The sequence below is a fragment of the Oncorhynchus mykiss genome, chromosome 2 (assembly GCF_013265735.2).
Source record: "Oncorhynchus mykiss isolate Arlee chromosome 2, USDA_OmykA_1.1, whole genome shotgun sequence".
Taxonomy (NCBI): Eukaryota; Metazoa; Chordata; class Actinopteri; order Salmoniformes; family Salmonidae; genus Oncorhynchus; species Oncorhynchus mykiss.
In genome coordinates this window covers 11,083,308-11,099,985 of record NC_048566.1, presented here as the reverse complement: position 1 = coordinate 11,099,985, position 16,678 = coordinate 11,083,308, and the positions used below count along the sequence as shown (strand labels likewise).

General features: G+C 46.2%; 1 protein-coding gene across 4 annotated transcripts; it reads right to left on the bottom strand.

Annotated features, from left to right (window-relative positions):
* Positions 1-2,521: 2,521 nt before the first annotated feature.
* Positions 2,522-15,625, bottom strand: nsmce2 (NSE2 (MMS21) homolog, SMC5-SMC6 complex SUMO ligase). Of its 4 annotated transcripts, XM_036937901.1 has the most exons (8): positions 15,336-15,611; positions 13,893-14,034; positions 11,739-11,851; positions 10,608-10,761; positions 10,407-10,501; positions 7,545-7,651; positions 3,313-3,413; positions 2,522-2,903 (listed from the first exon to the last, which is right to left on the bottom strand). In XM_036937901.1, exons 2-7 carry the CDS (start codon positions 14,005-14,007, stop codon positions 3,323-3,325), a joined length of 675 nt encoding a protein of 224 aa, XP_036793796.1. In that variant the 5' UTR covers positions 14,008-14,034; positions 15,336-15,611; the 3' UTR covers positions 2,522-2,903; positions 3,313-3,322. The 4 variants fall into 4 exon arrangements, with proteins under 4 accessions (XP_036793796.1, XP_036793810.1, XP_036793801.1 ...); XM_036937915.1 differs by lacking the exon at positions 2,522-2,903 and having other exon boundaries at positions 3,322-3,413; positions 15,470-15,625; XM_036937906.1 differs by lacking the exon at positions 2,522-2,903 and having other exon boundaries at positions 3,322-3,413; positions 13,893-14,015.
* Positions 15,626-16,678: the final 1,053 nt, after the last annotated feature.

The following is a 16,678-nucleotide window of genomic DNA, read 5'->3' as shown; positions in this document are numbered from 1 at the left end:
CGTGTTCCTAGTAAACTGTCGTCTTGAATCAACTACAGCCAAGGTAGGTGGATAAGCAGGTTTGTTCGTGTTCCTAGTAAACTGTCGTCTTGAATCAACTACAGCCAAGGTAGGTGGATAAGCAGGTTAGTTTGTGTTCCTAGTAAACGGTCGTCTTGAATCAACTACAGCCAAGGTAGGTGGATAAGCAGGTTAGTTCGTGTTCCTAGTAAACTGTCGTCTTGAATCAACTACAGCCAAGGTAGGTGGATAAGCAGGTTAGTTCGTGTTCCTAGTAAACTGTCGTCTTGAATCAACTACAGCCAAGGTAGGTGGATAAGCAGGTTAGTTCGTGTTCCTAGTAAACTGTCGTCTTGAATCAACTACAGCCAAGGTAGGTGGATAAACAGGTTAGTTCGTGTTCCTAGTAAACTGTCGTCTTGAATCAACTACAGCCAAGGTAGGTGGATAAGCAGGTTAGTTCGTGTTCCTAGTAAACTGTCGTCTTGAATCAACTACAGCCAAGGTAGGTGGATAAGCAGGTTAGTTCGTGTTCCTAGTAAACTGTCGTCTTGAATCAACTACAGCCAAGGTAGGTGGATAAGCAGGTTAGTTTGTGTTCCTAGTAAACTGTCCCTTTTGAAGGGATACTTGGGGATTTTGGGCAATCAGGTCCTTTTATCCACCTCCCCAGAATCAGATGAACTTGTGGACACAATTTTTACGTCTGCGTGCAGTTTGAAGGATGTTGCTAACTAGCGTTAGCGCAACGACTAGACGTCTATGGGTATCTGCTAATACCCATACACTCCCAGCCATTGCGCTAATGCTAGTTAGCGTTGCCTCACGAAACTATCCCCCAACTTCCTCATAGTTTTAATAAGTAGTCACACTTCCTGAAATCTGTATTCAAATTGTTTTAAAAAGTAGTCACTTCCTGAAATCTGCATTCAAATAGTTTTAAAAAGTAGTCACTTCCTGAAATCTGTATTCAAATAGTTTTAAAAAGTAGTCACTTCCTGAAATCTGCATTCAAATAGTTTTAAAAAGTAGTCACTTCCTGAAATCTGTATTCAAATAGTTTTAAAAAGTAGTCACTTCCTGAAATCTGCATTCAAATAGTTTTAAAAAGTAGTCACACTTCCTGAAATCTGTATTCAAATAGTTTTAAAAAGTAGTCACTTCCTGAAATCTGCATTCAAATAGTTTTAAAAAGTAGTCACACTTCCTGAAATCTGTATTCATATGGTTTTAAAAAGTAGTCACTTCCTGAAATCTGTATTCATATGGTTTTAAAAAGTAGTCACACTTCCTGAAATCCGTATTCAAATAGTTGTAAAAAGTCACCTCCAAAGCAGCTATTTGTTCCCCAATCATTCCAAAGCAGTTAAAGGGAATGGGGCGCCATTTGGGACAAACAGAGTGGGGAGTATGGAGTATAATATTCAGACCCAGGCCTAAGAGATGGAACAGGCTGGCACTAATGGTGAGTGTTCATTGGTTTGCCAACACAAACTAAAAACTGCTGTGAAATTAACTGTGATGAAACGACAGTGAAAACGAGCAGATAACGTGGATTTTTAATACAAAACTGACCCAGATTCAATGTGAATAAATGACTCAAAATAAATGTTGTATCGTTCTGTCTGTAAATCATTTCTCCGCTCTCAATTCTGTCTGCAAATGGTTAGTATGGCATGCCCTACCCTTTAAGAGGCTACGTCCCAAACGACACCCTATGGGCCCTGGTCAATAGTAGTGCACTACACAAGGAATAGGGTGCAATTTGGAACTCACCCATAGATGAGGGGGGGGAAAACAATAAGCAAGCTGCATCTGAAATCTTATTAAAAAACCTGACGTAAGATTATTAAAAGATTAGCTTCACCTAGTTCCATCTCAGCACACTCTCTGTTTGTTTCTGTCCTGTGAACAAAGAGTCTTCAGTTTACATGGAGGCAGGAGAGGGAGAGGCAGGGGGAGAGGCAGGAGAGGAGAGGTAGGGGGAGAGGCAGCAGAGGGAAAGGCAAGAGAGGAGAGGCAGGAGAGGGAGAGGCGAGGCAGGAGGGGAGAGGCAGGGGGAGAGGCAGGAGAGGGAGAGGCAAGAGAGGAGAGGCAGGAGGGGAGAGGCAGGAAGGGAGAGGCAGGAGGGGAGAGGGAGAGGCAGGGGGAGAGGCAGGAGAGGAGAGGAAAGAGAGGAGAGGGAGGCAGGAGAGGCAGCAGAGGAGAGGCAGGAGAGAAGAGGCAAGAGAGGAGAGGCAGGGGGAGAGGCAAGAGAGGGAGAGGCAGGAGAGGAGAAGCAAGAGAGGAGAGGCAGGGGAGAGGCAGGGGGAGAGGCAGGAGGGGAGAGGCAGGGGGAGAGGCAGGAGAGGAGAGGCAAGAGAGGGAGAGGCAGGAGAGGAGAGGCAGGAGAGGAGAGGCAAGAGAGGAGAGGCAGGAGAGGAGAGGCAGGAGAGGAGAGGCAGGAGAGGAGAGGCAGGAGAGGAGACAGATTTAATCACTCAACTGAATTGATTCACAGATTTCACACAATGAAATGGTCTACTTTTAGGATGGAACTGAAAATAGATACTTGATCATTTCCACATCATTTATTCAATAATCTTTTCAGTTTGTATGTTACAGACATTATCTTTTTGTGGTTTGTAAGTATTTAGGAAACCCACATTCTCTTGATTCATTTAGCCCAACTCTCTCAGAATAAGTAGGCTGATTATCCAGCTTCTCTCTTCATGACCTGAGTCACCTCTCCTGATCCCTTTGTGGTGTATTCCAGGGACGACACTGCCCCCCAGTGGTCTATTACAGTAACTGCAGGTTCTCAACACCAAAGGCATAGGATTTTTAAATGTTTTTATTTAACTAGGCAAGTCAGTTAAGAACAAATTATTATTTACAATGACGGTCTACCGGGGAACAGTGGGTTAACTGCCTTGTTCAGGGGCAGAAAGACAGATTTTTCTTACCTTGTCAGCTCAGGGATTCGATCTAGCAACCTTTCGGTTACTGGCCCAATGCTCTAATCACTAGGCTACCTGCCCCCCCCTCTAATCACTAGGCTACCTGCCCCCCCCTCTAATCACTAGGCTACCTGCCCCCCCCTTTATTGAACTGACAAAAAAATATGAATCCCTTATGTATAAATAGAGGTTTTGTTATATAAAACTTCAGAATAGTGCAATTCTGACAACAAATACGATCAGACACAGCAGCAAGATAACATTTGGTCACAACAACAACAACAACAACAACAAGTCATGTTTTTTCCTCAATTAAATAAAAGTCTAATTATTATTGTCAGGTTTGATGAGTTGGCGTACTCCAGAATCATGCCTTTGGTAGTCTACCTCTTCTGGATCTGTCTCTTCATAATCTGATCTAGGATCAGGTCTCCCTGCTTCACGTCCGTGTTGCCACAGCCAACCACCGGACAGCTGTGGGACGGAGAAAATGAATATGCTAATGAATCAGTCTAATGTTTTACTGCAACAGTTGTTTAAGTGTAAAACCAGGTGAGAAAACAGTAGGGGTTAGGGCAGAGAGATGACATCACATCCTGTTTGACAAGGTGCTATAGCAACAGTAACAGGGGTTAGGGCAGAGAGATGACATCACATCCTGTTTGACAAGGTGCTATAGCAACAGTAACAGGGGTAGGACAGAGAGATGACATCACATCCTGTTTGACAAGGTGCTATAGCAACAGGGTAGGACAGAGAGACGACATCACATCCTGATTGACAAGGTGCTATAGCAACAGGGTAGGACAGAGAGACGACATCACATCCTGATTGACAAGGTGCTATAGCAACAGGGTAGGACAGAGAGATGACATCACATCCTGATTGACAAGGTGCTATAGCAACAGGGGTAGGACAGAGAGATGACATCACATCCTGATTGACAAGGTGCTATAGCAACAGGGGTAGGACAGAGAGACATCACATCCTGATAAGGTGCTATAGCAACAGGGGTAGGACAGAGAGATGACATCACATCCTGATTGACAAGGTGCTATAGCAACAGGGGTAGGACAGAGAGACATCACATCCTGATAAGGTGCTATAGCAACAGGGGTAGGACAGAGAGATGACATCACATCCTGATTGACAAGGTGCTAACAATAACAGGGTAGGACAGAGAGGCGACATCACATCCTGATTGACAAGGTGTTATAGCAACAAGGGTAGGACAGAGAGATGACATCACATCTTGATTGACAAGGTGCTATAGCAACAGGGGTAGGACAGAGAGACGACATCACATCCTGATTGACAAGGTGCTAACAATAACAGGGTAGGACAGAGAGACGACATCACATCCTGATTGACAAGGTGCTATAGCAACAGGGTAGGACAGAGAGACGACATCACATCCTGATTGACAAGGTGCTATAACAACAGGGTAGGACAGAGAGACGACATCACATCCTGTTTGACAAGGTGTTATAACAACAGGGTAGGACAGAGAGACGACATCCCATCCTGATTGACAAGGTGCTATAACAACAGGGTAGGACAGAGAGACGACATCACATCCTGTTTGACAAGGTGTTATAACAACAGGGTAGGACAGAGAGACGACATCACATCCTGATTGACAAGGTGCTATAGCAACAGGGTAGGACAGAGACGACATCACATCCTGATTGACAAGGTGCTATAACAGCAGGGTAGGACGGAGAGACGACATCACATCCTGATTGACAAGGTGCTATAGCAACAGGGTAGGACAGAGAGACGACATCACATCCTGATTGACAAGGTTCTATAGCAACAGGGGTAGGACAGAGAGACATCACATCCTGATTGACAAGGTGCTATAGCAACAGGGTAGGACAGAGAGACGACATCACATCCTGATTGACAAGGTGCTAACAGTAACAGGGTAGGACAGAGAGAAGACATCACATCCTGATTGACAAGGTGCTAACAGTAACAGGGTAGGACAGAGAGACGACATCACATCCTGATTGACAAGGTGCTAACAATAACAGGGTAGGACAGAGAGACGACATCACATCCTGATTGACAAGGTGCTATAGCAACAGGGTAGGACAGAGAGACGACATCACATCCTGTTTGACAAGGTGTTATAACAACAGGGTAGGACAGAGAGACGACATCCCATCCTGATTGACAAGGTGCTATAACAACAGGGTAGGACAGAGAGACGACATCACATCCTGTTTGACAAGGTGTTATAACAACAGGGTAGGACAGAGAGACGACATCACATCCTGATTGACAAGGTGCTATAGCAACAGGGGTAGGACAGAGAGACGACATTACATCCTGATTGACAAGGTGCTATAGCAACAGGGTAGGACAGAGAGACATCACATCCTGATTGACAAGGTGCTATAACAGCAGGGTAGTACAGAGAGACGACATCACATCCTGATTGACAAGGTGCTATAGCAACAGGGGTAGGACAGAGAGACGACATCACATCCTGATTGACAAGGTGCTATAGCAAAAGGGTAGGACAGAGAGACGACATCACATCCTGATTGACAAGGTGCTATAGCAACAGGGTAGGACAGAGAGACGACATCACATCCTGATTGACAAGGTGCTATAGCAACAGGGGTAGGACAGAGAGACGACATCACATCCTGATTGACAAGGTGCTATAGCAAAAGGGTAGGACAGAGAGACGACATCACATCCTGATTGACAAGGTGCTATAGCAACAGGGTAGGACAGAGAGACGACATCACATCCTGATTGACAAGGTGCTAACAGTAACAGGGTAGGACAGAGAGACGACATCACATCCTGATTGACAAGGTGCTAACAATAACAGGGTAGGACAGAGAGACGACATCACATCCTGATTGACAAGGTGCTATAACAACAGGGTAGGACAGAGAGACGACATCACATCCTGATTGACAAGGTGCTATAGCAACAGGGGTAGGACAGAGAGATGACATCACATCCTGATTGACAAGGTGCTATAGCAACAGGGGTAGGACAGAGAGACGACATCACATCCTGATTGACAAGGTGTTATAGCAACAAGGGTAGGACAGAGAGATGACATCACATCTTGATTGACAAGGTGCTATAGCAACAGGGGTAGGACAGAGACGACATCACATCCTGATTGACAAGGTGTTATAGCAACAAGGGTAGGACAGAGAGATGACATCACATCCTGATTGACAAGGTGCTATAGCAACAGGGGTAGGACAGAGAGACATCACATCCTGATTGACAAGGTGCTATAGCAACAGGGTAGGACAGAGAGACGACATCACATCCTGATTGACAAGGTGCTAACAGTAACAGGGTAGGACAGAGAGACGACATCACATCCTGATTGACAAGGTGCTAACAGTAACAGGGTAGGACAGAGAGACGACATCACATCCTGATTGACAAGGTGCTAACAATAACAGGGTAGGACAGAGAGACGACATCACATCCTGATTGACAAGGTGCTATAACAACAGGGTAGGACAGAGAGACGACATCACATCCTGATTGACAAGGTGCTAACAGTAACAGGGTAGGACAGAGAGACGACATCACATCCTGATTGACAAGGTGCTAACAGTAACAGGGTAGGACAGAGAGACGACATCACATCCTGATTGACAAGGTGCTAACAATAACAGGGTAGGACAGAGAGACGACATCACATCCTGATTGACAAGGTGTTATAGCAACAAGGGTAGGACAGAGAGATGACATCACATCCTGATTGACAAGGTGCTATAGCAACAGGGGTAGGACAGAGAGATGACATCACATCCTGATTGACAAGGTGCTATAGCAACAGGGGTAGGACAGAGAGACATCACATCCTGATTGACAAGGTGCTATAACAGCAGGGTAGTACAGAGAGATGACATCACATCCTGATTGACAAGGTGTTATAGCAACAGGGGTAGGACAGAGAGATGACATCACATCCTGATTGACAAGGTGCTATAGCAACAGGGGTAGGACAGAGAGATGACATCACATCCTGATTGACAAGGTGCTATAGCAACAGGGGTAGGACAGAGAGACGACATCACATCCTGATTGACAAGGTGCTATAGCAACAGGGGTAGGACAGAGAGATGACATCACATCCTGATTGACAAGGTGCTATAACAACAGGGGTAGGACAGAGAGATGACATCACATCCTGATTGACAAGGTGCTATAGCAACAGGGGTAGGACAGAGAGACGACATCACATCCTGATTGACAAGGTGCTATAGCAACAGGTTAGGGCAGAGAGACGACATCACATCCTGATTGACAAGGTGCTATAGCAACAGGGGTAGGACAGAGAGATGACATCACATCCTGATTGACAAGGTGCTATAGCAGCAGGGGTAGGGCAGAGAGATGACATCACATCCTGATTGACAAGGTGCTATAGCAACAGGGGTAGGACAGAGAGATGTCATCACATCCTGATTGACAAGGTGCTATAGCAACAGGGTAGGGCAGAGAGACTACATCACATCCTGATTGACAAGGTGCTAACAGTAACAGGCAGACTCAAGACAACAGAGTGTAAATGAATTGACTAAACCAGACAGCAGGAGCGTCACGTCTCACCGTAACTTCTTCTTCTGGTTTTGCCTGGCCTTGATCATCCCCATAATGGCGTCCCGGTCGTAGTGGTGGTTACACTTCTTGTTCTTCATTGGGTTCACCATCTCCACCTGCAGGGCCACACAACAACATGGACACAACCAGACTGTAAGGCTTTATTGTCCTGTTGCCGGGCAGATTAGTTTACAGTGGGGGAAAGACATACCATCTCCACCTGCAGGGCCACACAACAACATGGACACAACCAGACTGTAAGGCTTTATTGTCCTGTTGCCGGGCAGATTAGTTTACAGTGGGGGAAAGACATACCATCTCCACCTGCAGGGCCACACAACAACATGGACACAACCAGACTAAGGCTTTATTGTCCTGTTGCCGGGCAGATTAGTTTACAGTGGGGGAAAGACATACCATCTCCACCTGCAGGGCCACACAACAACATGGACACAACCAGACTGTAAGGCTTTATTGTCCTGTTGCCGGGCAGATTAGTTTACAGTGGGGGAAAGACATACCATCTCCACCTGCAGGGCCACACAACAACATGGACACAACCAGACTAAGGCTTTATTGTCCTGTTGCCGGGCAGATTAGTTTACAGTGGGGGAAAGACATACCTGAGGGGACAGGTTAGACACTGACAGGAAGAGAGAGACCAACCTGAGGGGACAGGTTAGATACTGACAGGAGGAGTAGAGACCAACCTGAGGGGACAGGTTAGATACTGACAGGAGGAGGAGACCAACCTGAGTCAGGGGACAGGTGAAGTTACTGACAGGAGGAGTAGAGACCAACCTGAGTCAGGGGACAGGTGAAGTTACTGACAGGAGGAGTAGAGACCAACCTGAGGGGACAGGTTAGATACTGACAGGAGGAGGAGACCAACCTGAGTCAGGGGACAGGTGAAGTTACTGACAGGAGGAGTAGAGACCAACCTGAGTCAGGGGACAGGTGAAGTTACTGACAGGAGGAGTAGAGACCAACCTGAGTCAGGGGACAGGTTAGATACTGACAGGAGGAGTAGAGACCAAACTGAGTCAGGGGACAGGTGAAGTTACTGACAGGAGGAGTAGAGACCAACCTGAGTCAGGGGACAGGTTAGATACTGACAGGAGGAGTAGAGACCAACCTGAGTCAGGGGACAGGTTAGATACTGACAGGAAGAGTAGAGACCAAACTGAGTCAGGGGACAGGTTAGATACTGACAGGAGGAGTAGAGACCAAACTGAGTCAGGGGACAGGCTAGTTACTGACAGGAGGAGAGAGACCAACCTGAGTCAGGGGACAGGTTAGATACTGACAGGAAGAGTAGAGACCAACCTGAGTCAGGGGACAGGTTAGATACTGACAGGAGGAGTAGAGACCAAACTGAGTCAGGGGACAGGCTAGTTACTGACAGGAGGAGAGAGACCAACCTGAGTCAGGGGACAGGCTAGTTACTGACAGGAGGAGAGAGACCAACCTGAGTCAGGGGACAGGTTAGATACTGACAGGAAGAGTAGAGACCAACCTGAGTCAGGGGACAGGTTAGATACTGACAGGAGGAGTAGAGACCAAACTGAGTCAGGGGACAGGTTAGATACTGACAGGAGGAGAGAGACCAACCTGAGTCAGGGGACAGGTTAGTTACTGACAGGAGTAGAGACCAACCTGAGTCAGGGGACAGGTTAGTTACTGACAGGAGGAGAGAGACCAACCTGAGTCAGGGGACAGGCTAGACCAACCTGAGTGAGGGGACAGGTTAGATACTGACAGGAGGAGGAGAGACCAACCTGAGTCAGGGGACAGGTTAGATACTGACATGAGGAGGAGAGACCAACCTGAGTCAGGGGACAGGTTAGATACTGACAGGAGGAGTAGAGACCAAACAGTCAGGGGACAGGTTAGATACTGACAGGAGGAGAGAGACCAACCTGAGTGAGGGGACAGGTTAGATACTGACAGGAGGAGAGAGACCAACCTGAGTCAGGGGACAGGTTAGATACTGACAGGAGGAGGAGAGACCAACCTGAGTCAGGGGACAGGTTAGATACTGACAGGAGGAAGAGAGACCAACCTGAGTCAGGGGACAGGTTAGATACTGACAGGAGGAGGAGAGACCAACCTGAGTCAGGGGACAGGTTAGATACTGACAGGAGGAGAGAGACCAACCTGAGTCAGGGGACAGGTTAGATACTGACAGGAGGAGTAGAGACCAACCTGAGTCAGGGGACAGGTTTGATACTGACAGGAGGAGTAGAGGACCAACCTGAGTCAGGGGACAGGTTAGATACTGACAGGAGGAGAGAGACCAACCTGAGTCAGGGGACAGGTTAGATACTGACAGGAGGAGAGAGACCAACCTGAGTGAGGGGACAGGTTAGATACTGACAGGAGGAGAGAGACCAACCTGAGTCAGGGGACAGGTTAGATACTGACAGGAGGAGGAGAGACCAACCTGAGTCAGGGGACAGGTTAGATACTGACAGGAGGAAGAGAGACCAACCTGAGTCAGGGGACAGGTTAGATACTGACAGGAGGAGGAGAGACCAACCTGAGTCAGGGGACAGGTTAGATACTGACAGGAGGAGAGAGACCAACCTGAGTCAGGGGACAGGTTAGATACTGACAGGAGGAGTAGAGACCAACCTGAGTCAGGGGACAGGTTTGATACTGACAGGAGGAGTAGAGGACCAACCTGAGTCAGGGGACAGGTTAGATACTGACAGGAGGAGAGAGACCAACCTGAGTCAGGGGACAGGTTAGATACTGACAGGAGGAGAGAGACCAACCTGAGTCAGGGGACAGGTTAGATACTGACAGGAGGAGAGAGACCAACCTGAGTCAGGGGACAGGTTAGATACTGACAGGAGGAGAGAGACCAACCTGAGTCAGGGGACAGGTGAAGTTAACCTCACTCTGCGTCACAGCAACATCCTCATCTAGCTCCTCCTCCATATTATCTGCTGCCTCAGGGTTCACTGATGGAGACAGAACATACACACAAGACAGGTTACCAGTCACCATGTGGGACATGCTGCTAGTCTACATACAACTAGTGTGTGTGTGTGTGTGTGTGTGCCTCACCTGTTTTGAGTGCGTTTCTGACGTTCTCCTTAAAGCTGACCAGCTTGACGTGGTTCTGTAGCTCTCCCTCAGACAGACTGCCGTGTCTCTCAGTGAACTTCTCCTTCACCAGAGACTTCAGTCTGAACATGGCCTCGGGCTCCTGGTTTCTCACCTGGAGAACAGGAGGCAGGTAACATCAGACAGGTGCTGGGGGGGGGGGGGGGTCAGACAGGTGCTGGGGGGGGCAGACAGGTGCTGGGGGGGGGGGGGCAGACAGGTGCTCTAGGGAGGGCAGACAGGTGCTCTGGGGGGGGCAGACAGGTGCTCTGGGGGGGGCAGACAGGTGCTCTGGGGGGGGGGCAGACAGGTGGTATTGGACATGATCAGTTAGTCCCTCCCTGTTTCAGACGATCAGTTAGTCCCTCCCTGTTTCAGACGATCAGTTAGTCCCTCCCTGGTTCCAATCTTTCCCTCACCATTCATTTCCCCCCCCCCCTATAGAGGATTTTAGAAACAGTTAAAATAAGGGCTGTGTTTGGTGTAGTTTACCCCGGTGGGGCGTTTTAATTACCATGTCAATCTCTCCAGGACAAGGTGACTTTTATCAATATATCTCTAGGACAAGGTGACTTTCATCAATATATTTGGCCCCATTTCCTCACAGATTTGAAAATGCTAATTAGCATCAAAGTAGACATCATACAAAACTACAACTCCCAGCATGCTCCTGCATGTCATCTCAAGCTGACACCTTCGCTAACAGGTATTGTATCAATTCAAAACTGGCACAAGACAGTTCACAGAATTGTCCATTTAAAGAAATGTAACCCGTTTATTTAGTACTACATTGTTCTATGGGCTTGACTGATTTAGTTGAATAACATGACTAGGTAAATATATCATCTATTGTCTATAATAACACCATTACAGGACTAGGTAAATAGATCATCTATTGTCTGGTTTAGTTTAATAACACCATTACATGACTAGTATCACTGGAAAGTGACATTCTGAGTGATAACGTAGAGGATTGTAATTCCTTATCCAACAGCTACAGTAGGCTACACACTACCGTTTGAGGATCCACACTGATCTCCAGAATACATCCGACAGAAAATTAACTTTGACCCCTGCAGTTCAGTACTTCACCTCTGCAGTGACAGAGTTCACCACCTCAACGAAGCAGTTGATCTCCTGGTCCAGTTTGGCACACTCCAGCATCATCACCTCCAGCTTCTTCAGGACTGCATCATTCTCAGTTCCTGTAATAATCATCACATCATACTAAATTATTCATATCTCTGTATACTGTTGTTATGGTGACACAAGCTTCCAAATGGTAGACAGCATTCCATAGGTCTGTATACTGTTGTTATGGTGACACAAGCTTCCAAATGGTAGACAGCATTCCATAGCTCTGTATACTGTTGTTATGGTGACACAAGCTTCCAAATGATAGACAGCATTCCATAGCTCTGTATAGTAGAAAATGTGTCCAACTAGCCTGCTGGCTAGTGCTTTTCGGACCGGGCTAGTAGAAAATGTGTCCAACTAGCCTGCTGGCTAGTGCTTTTCGGACCGGGCTAGTAGAAAATGTGTCCAACTAGCCTGCTGACTAGTGCTTTCCAGACCGAGCTAGTAGAACATGTGTCCAACTAGCCTGTTGGCTAGTGCTTTTCAGACCGAGCTAGTAGAAAATGTGTCCAACTAGCCTGCTGGCTGGTGCTTTTCAGACCGTGCTAGTAGAAAATGTGTCCAACTAGCCTGCTGGCTAGTGCTTTCCAGACCGGGCTAGTGCTTTCCAGACCGGGCTAGTAGAAAATGTGTCCAACTAGCCTGCTGGCTAGTGCTTTCCAGACCGAGCTAGTAGAAAATGTGTCCAAATAGCCTGCTGGCTAGTGCTTTCCAGACCGAGCTAGTAGAACATGTGTCCAACTAGCCTGCTGGCTAGTGCTTTCCAGACCGGGCTAGTAGAAAATGTGTCCAACTAGCCTGCTGGCTAGTGCTTTCCAGACCGGGCTAGTAGAAAATGTGTCCAACTAGCCTGTTGGCTAGTGCTTTCCAGACCGGGCTAGTAGAAAATGTGTCCAACTAGCCTGCTGGCTAGTGCTTTTCAGACCGAGCTAGTAGAAAATGTGTCCAACTAGCCTGCTGGCTAGTGCTTTCCAGACCGGGCTAGTAGAAAATGTGTCCAACTAGCCTGCTGGCTAGTGCTTTTCAGACCGAGCTAGTAGAAAATGTGTCCAACTAGCCTGCTGGCTAGTGCTTTCCAGACCGAGCTAGTAGAAAATGTGTCCAACTAGCCTGCTGGCTAGTGCTTTCCAGACCGGGCTAGTAGAAAATGTGTCCAACTAGCCTGCTGGCTAGTGCTTTCCAGACCGAGCTAGTAGAAAATGTGTCCAACTAGCCTGCTGGCTAGTGCTTTCCAGACCGGGCTAGTAGAAAATGTGTCCAACTAGCCTGCTGGCTAGTGCTTTCCAGACCGAGCTAGTAGAAAATGTGTCCAACTAGCCTGCTGGCTAGTGCTTTTCAGACCGTGCTAGTAGAAAATGTGTCCAACTAGCCTGCTGGCTAGTGCTTTCCAGACCGGGCTAGTAGAAAATGTGTCCAACTAGCCTGCTGGCTAGTGCTTTCCAGACCGAGCTAGTAGAAAATGTGTCCAACTAGCCTGCTGGCTAGTGCTTTCCAGACCGGGCTAGTAGAAAATGTGTCCAACTAGCCTGCTGGCTAGTGCTTTCCAGACCGAGCTAGTAGAAAATGTGTCCAACTAGCCTGCTGGCTAGTGCTTTTCAGACCGTGCTAGTAGAAAATGTGTCCAACTAGCCTGCTGGCTAGTGCTTTCCAGACCGGGCTAGTAGAAAATGTGTCCAACTAGCCTGCTGGATAGAGAGATTTAACATGTTCAAATATCACACGGCACAGATTTTTGACCTGGGCTCGTAAAAACTTCAATATACCAAAATCCTCAAGTGACATCCTTGTGTGAACCGCTCCACTTCCTAGTCAGTCAGTCAGACAGTCAGTCAGTCAGACAGTCAGTCAGACAGACAGTCAGTCAGTCAGACAGTCAGTCAGTCAGTCAGTCAGACAGTCCCGTTGACTACATACACACAAAGAGCCTGTCCAGTGAGAAGGATTCGACAAAGATATTACCAGCACAGTCAAGTGTCTCTCTGATAGAGATGTGCCATTAACCTACCTGCTGTTTCTGCCACACGTGTCTCTCTGATAGAGACGTGCCACTAACCTACCTGCTGTTTCTGCCACACGTGTCTCTCTGATAGAGACGTGCCACTAACCTACCTGCTGTTTCTGCCACGTCCAGAGCGACGTCGGTCACGATGTCCATCCCCGTTCCAATATCTGCCTGACATGTTTTCAGACTGGACAGTGTGGAGTGGACTGCACTCAAGGACATGTTGAAATCTAAAACATGAGAAAGTATCTGAAACAAGAGATGTTAAGTTGTTAGAATGTTAGGTCCTTTTGTGTTTTGGTTAATCGTGTTTGTCACATGACATTGTTTTTTTTTAAACCCTTATTTAAAAGATTTGGAATCAAACGGTCCTGTTTGTTTTTCATGTCAGATGGTCCAGAAACATCCTCAGACAACTGCTTTCATTTTTGTTCTAATTCAAATGTATAGAAAAGGCTTAAAATAAAATAAAATACCAAAACACAGGGTCCTGGTTATAATGAATCAATCAAAACACAGGGTCCTGGTTATAATGAATCAACCAAAACACAGGGTCCTGGTTATAATGAATCAACCAAAACACAGGGTCCTAGTTATAATGAATCAACCAAAACACAGGGACCTAGTTATAATGAATTAACACGATGAACCAAAACAGGGACCTGGTTATAATGAATCAACCAAAACACAGGGTCCTGGTTATAATGAATCAACCAAAACACAGGGTCCTGGTTATAATGAATCAACCAAAACACAGGGTCCTAGTTATAATGAATCAATCAAAACACAGGGACCTAGTTATAATGAATTAACACGATGAACCAAAACAGGGACCTGGTTGTAATGAATCAACCAAAACACAGGGTCCTAGTTATAATGAATCAATCAAAACACAGGGACCTAGTTATAATGAATTAACACGATTAACCAAAACAGGGACCTGGTTATAATGAATCAACATGATTAACCAAAACACAGGGACCTGGTTATAATGAATCAACATGATTAACCAAAACATAGGGACCTGGTTATAATGAATCAACATGATTAACCAAAACACAGGGACCTGGTTATAATGAATCAACACGATTAACCAAAACACAGGGAGCTGGTTATAATGAATCAACACGATTAACCAAAACACAGGGACCTGGTTATAATGAATCAACACGATTAACCAAAACACAGGGACCTGTTTATAATGAATCAACCAAAACACAGGGACCTAGTTATAATGAATCAATCAAAACACAGGGACCTAGTTATAATGAATTAACACGATGAACCAAAACAGGGACCTGGTTATAATGAATCAACCAAAACACAGGGTCCTGGTTATAATGAATCAAGCCACCCTCGGTATATTGGAGCAGATGCCAGGATGTCCAACCCTAACCCCTGGAGAACTGGTGTGCAGGTTTTTGTTCCAGCCTTGCTCAAAACACACCTGATTCAGTTGCTCACCGAGACCTTGTGTAGTTGACTTAACGTTAGAGCAAAGTTGGAATAATAACCTGCATACGATCACAAAACAAGTTATCTGTAGCTACCTTCAGGTTGAATCCACGTATCACCAACAAGTGCACTGACTGTCTATGTTGATACCTGGCCAGCCGGTTAACGTTACGCTATAATCACTAACTATGTGCCGCTAAGCAAGCGTGCCAATAAATAGCTCGCTAACCTCACGACTTTCCTCGCTGGGATGGTTTTTACAGGTTGTAGACGTGTTCTTTAATGTGTTGGTGTCTAAATAAGAGAAAATACTAAACAACTTTAGCTGCGTAAAATGACCGGGAAAAGTTTGTTCTCGTTTCCGGTTCCTCTTGAGGTGGTCTAAATCTTCTTCTTCTTCGATGGGGTTTAACGGCGGCTGGCATCCAATGTTAGGGGTGCATTACCGCCACCAGCTGGACGGGGTATTGAATAAGATAATAACAACATTTTTGATAACTATTCATTATATTAAGAATACAATTTCGGGAAAGAGGGAAAACGATGAAATACAAAATAAAAAACGTCAACTAAAAAAAACATGAATAAATATATATATATTTATTAATCAATGATACTTATTCAATCACAGTGCACTCCAAAATACTTCCCTGCACAGGCTCAGGGGCCTGTGATTGGCTACATTAACCTATGTGGTCTAATCTCGAGGCCATCCTTCCAAATCTCAACTCATATGTCAAGATTAGATGAGGAATATGACTTCTAGAAATGGTATATCTATACATAATGTATAGACAGAATCACAAAGACAGAATCACAAACATCAAGTATTGCTGTTTGAGATTTGAAGAACTTTTATTTAACAACTTATTAAACCTTTTCACAGACAATCTTCGGCAAAATCATTCGCAAGGAGATTCCTGCAAAAATATTATTTGAAGCATATAGAGGAAACCTCTGTACCCACACAGACACTGGACACCAAGTCAGGTAACCCCTGTACCCACACAGACACTTGATACCAAGTCAGGTAACCCCTGTACCCACACAGACACTTGATACCAAGTCAGGTAACCCCTGTACCCACACAGACACCTGACACCAAGTCAGGTAACCCCTGTACCCACACAGACACTTGATACCAAGTCAGGTAACCCCTGTACCCACACATATACTGGACACCAAGTCAGGTAACCCCTGTACCCACACAGACACTTGATACCAAGTCAGGTAACCCCTGTACCCACACAGACACCTGACACCAAGTCAGGTAACCCCTGTACCCACACATATACTGGACACCAAGTCAGGGGACTTAGATCGCTGCTTTGTCTAAAACTCAAGTAACTACACCACATGTATTAGTTACCATGTGGAACAGATTAACATCGGGTATCGGGGTAGATACCAATCATTCCCCCTCGTGGTTTTCTACTCC

Coding starts and splice junctions, on each gene's coding strand:
- nsmce2 (XM_036937915.1), bottom strand. CDS start 14,007: ATGTCCTTGAGTGCAGTCCACTCCACACTGTCCAGTCTGAAAACATGT. Junction 11,852..13,892: donor GGACGTGGCAGAAACAGCAG/GTAGGTTAGTGG, acceptor TGATTATTACAG/GAACTGAGAATGATGCAGTC. Junction 10,502..10,607: donor CAGAAACGCACTCAAAACAG/GTGAGGCACACA, acceptor TGTCTCCATCAG/TGAACCCTGAGGCAGCAGAT.